We start from the raw sequence: 2,268 nt of genomic DNA on the forward strand, positions 1-2,268 counted from the left end.
TGCTCTATAACTCAGACAAAAATGATCAGATTTTGATGAAACATTGATGGACACATGTAGAATGTTATTACTCATTGTTCTGCCAAAAATGATCCATGTCCATTGATAATGACGGATATATGGATACCTTTTTGTCTTTTTTTTTTTTTTGAGGGCCGAACATGATCAATGCTGCGATGAGGCATGCACTTTACTGAGTGCCTCTCTAGTTGTTATTGATATGATAGGTTTAAAATATGTTCTCTGACTTGGCATTCAAATGATAAAGTAATCAAAGTAATAATTTAGTTTGGTGTAAAATAAATGTTATTGACACTTGGTAATGAAATATTGTTTAATATATCCAATTATTTGAACTTTGTTGATTGATGTATATCACTATGTTTTTCTGTCTGCATGTGTGAATGGTGTCCTTTAGACACAGCACATACCTCATCTGAAAATCTTCTTGCCTTTGGTACTGACAGGTTAGGTTTTCCATCATCTGCAAAGAATTGCATATCTTTCGTGTCAAAAGTGGGGGTAACAATTTCTGAATCTGGAGTATGCATGATGGAATTTTATAAAAAAAAAAGTTATTTTGTCCTTGTGAAAATGCAGGGGACATGTTACTTGCATCCCTTGTGAAAATTATGCCTATGTATACATATTACAGATTATAAATATTTTTATAATTTCAAACAGGGAAACACTACTTTATCAGTTCAATAGTTCGTTTGTTCACAATGTTTTGTTGGAGTGTTACAGAAGTTGTGTGTTTTTAATGTGAATTTTGTGATTAATACATGTTTTCTTTAAATTATGCTAAAATTTATCCAAAAACTAATTCAGTACAAAATTTGTATTATTTTGTCAGGCAAAATAAATAAATATATAAAGTTCTGTTTAATATTTTTTATTCATAAGTAACATTCCTTTACTCACCAGTATTAAAAAAATGAGATTCTCAAGCTTTTAAAATTTATCGACTTCACAAAGAAGTTTAGGGAAGTTCCTTGTAGCAAAACCATATTGACATATTTTTGGGAAAAAAAATTATTTACCTGGAGATAAAATGAGATATGACAAAACAATAGTTAGTTTAATTTATGTATAAATATACTAATTAGACACCCATGATATTCAGTATTATAATCTTAACTGGCATGTTTTTTTTACTTAAAAATTTTCAGCATTTGGATCCAATTCCAGTGATCTTTGTCATAGACAATGGATGTGGAATGACAGCCAGTCAGTTGAAAGATTGGGCAGTGTACAGATTGTCCAAGTTCCATCGGAAAGAAAACTCTAAGCAATAGTGAGTTAATATAATTGTTGCATTATAATCCAGAAGGGAGAAGAAAATGTCAGAACAAATATAAACATTTTTATTTTCGGGTTTGGATATAAATATTTTACAAAGTCAAAAAGATTGATTAACTGTTAAAATAATTAGAACTTAATTGTAAAAATCCAATTTGTACTAATGGAGTGAGTAACATATGCAAACTTTAAAGTTTTTTAAATATAACATTAAAAATGAAATGAAACTTCAAGATGCAACAACTTTTGATACACTTTCTGTGTAATACTGATTGCATTAATGTGTTTTTTTCTAGTTTACTCCTGAGATAATTAACACACACTTGCGTACACCAATTTTTATACAATAATATTTTTATATTCTTACTGTAAATAATGATTTGCAAAAAGTTTTTATTACTTTTAAGAGTGAATTTGTATATGAATATTAAAATGCCTAAAATAAATGATTTTGAAGATATATTCCTAATTTCTTTCTATGTCTTTGTAAAGTTCTCCAAAGAGCCAGGAAAATTTTGATGTTGAGATTCCACGTTCCTTAAACAGTGAAATATCTTACTTTGGAGTTGGAGGGAAACAAGCTATATTTTACTTAGGACAAAGAACACGAGTGAGTGTATTTGTAGACTGATTTCTTTTAATAAAGTGCTACTTTAATGTATAATTTAGTTATTTTTTTAGCTTGTTTACCAAAATGCAGTAGCAAGTTTCACTTAATCCCGAGTTGGAAAGCTGACCGGAAAACCTTTCTATTTTAATCAGGAGTTTCTATGCCTTTTTCTGTATCCAGACATAAGTCTGATCAGTAATTTGGGGTAATTTATATAATTAACATAATAAACATTCTGTGTTAGCTACCTTCTAGAAGAAATTGTACTATTAACCATACTATAATATATATATATATATATATATATATATATATATATATAGTAGTAGGTAGGACGAGAGACGTAGACGTGGGTA

At 28.7% G+C, this 2,268-nt stretch overlaps 1 protein-coding gene across 2 annotated transcripts in view; it reads left to right on the top strand.

Annotated features, from left to right (window-relative positions):
* The window catches only part of LOC106458613 (structural maintenance of chromosomes flexible hinge domain-containing protein 1-like), a 94,280-nt gene that overhangs the window by 12,298 nt on the left and 79,714 nt on the right, over positions 1-2,268 (top strand). For both annotated transcript variants that reach the window (XM_013918136.2, XM_022384887.1), the window contains exons 5-6: positions 1,173-1,297; positions 1,795-1,912. In XM_013918136.2, the coding sequence (XP_013773590.1) occupies positions 1,173-1,297; positions 1,795-1,912 (243 nt within the window). The remainder of the gene's footprint in view (positions 1-1,172; positions 1,298-1,794; positions 1,913-2,268) is intronic.

This window comes from Limulus polyphemus, unplaced genomic scaffold (assembly GCF_000517525.1).
Source record: "Limulus polyphemus unplaced genomic scaffold, Limulus_polyphemus-2.1.2 Scaffold493, whole genome shotgun sequence".
Classification (NCBI taxonomy): Eukaryota; Metazoa; Arthropoda; class Merostomata; order Xiphosura; family Limulidae; genus Limulus; species Limulus polyphemus.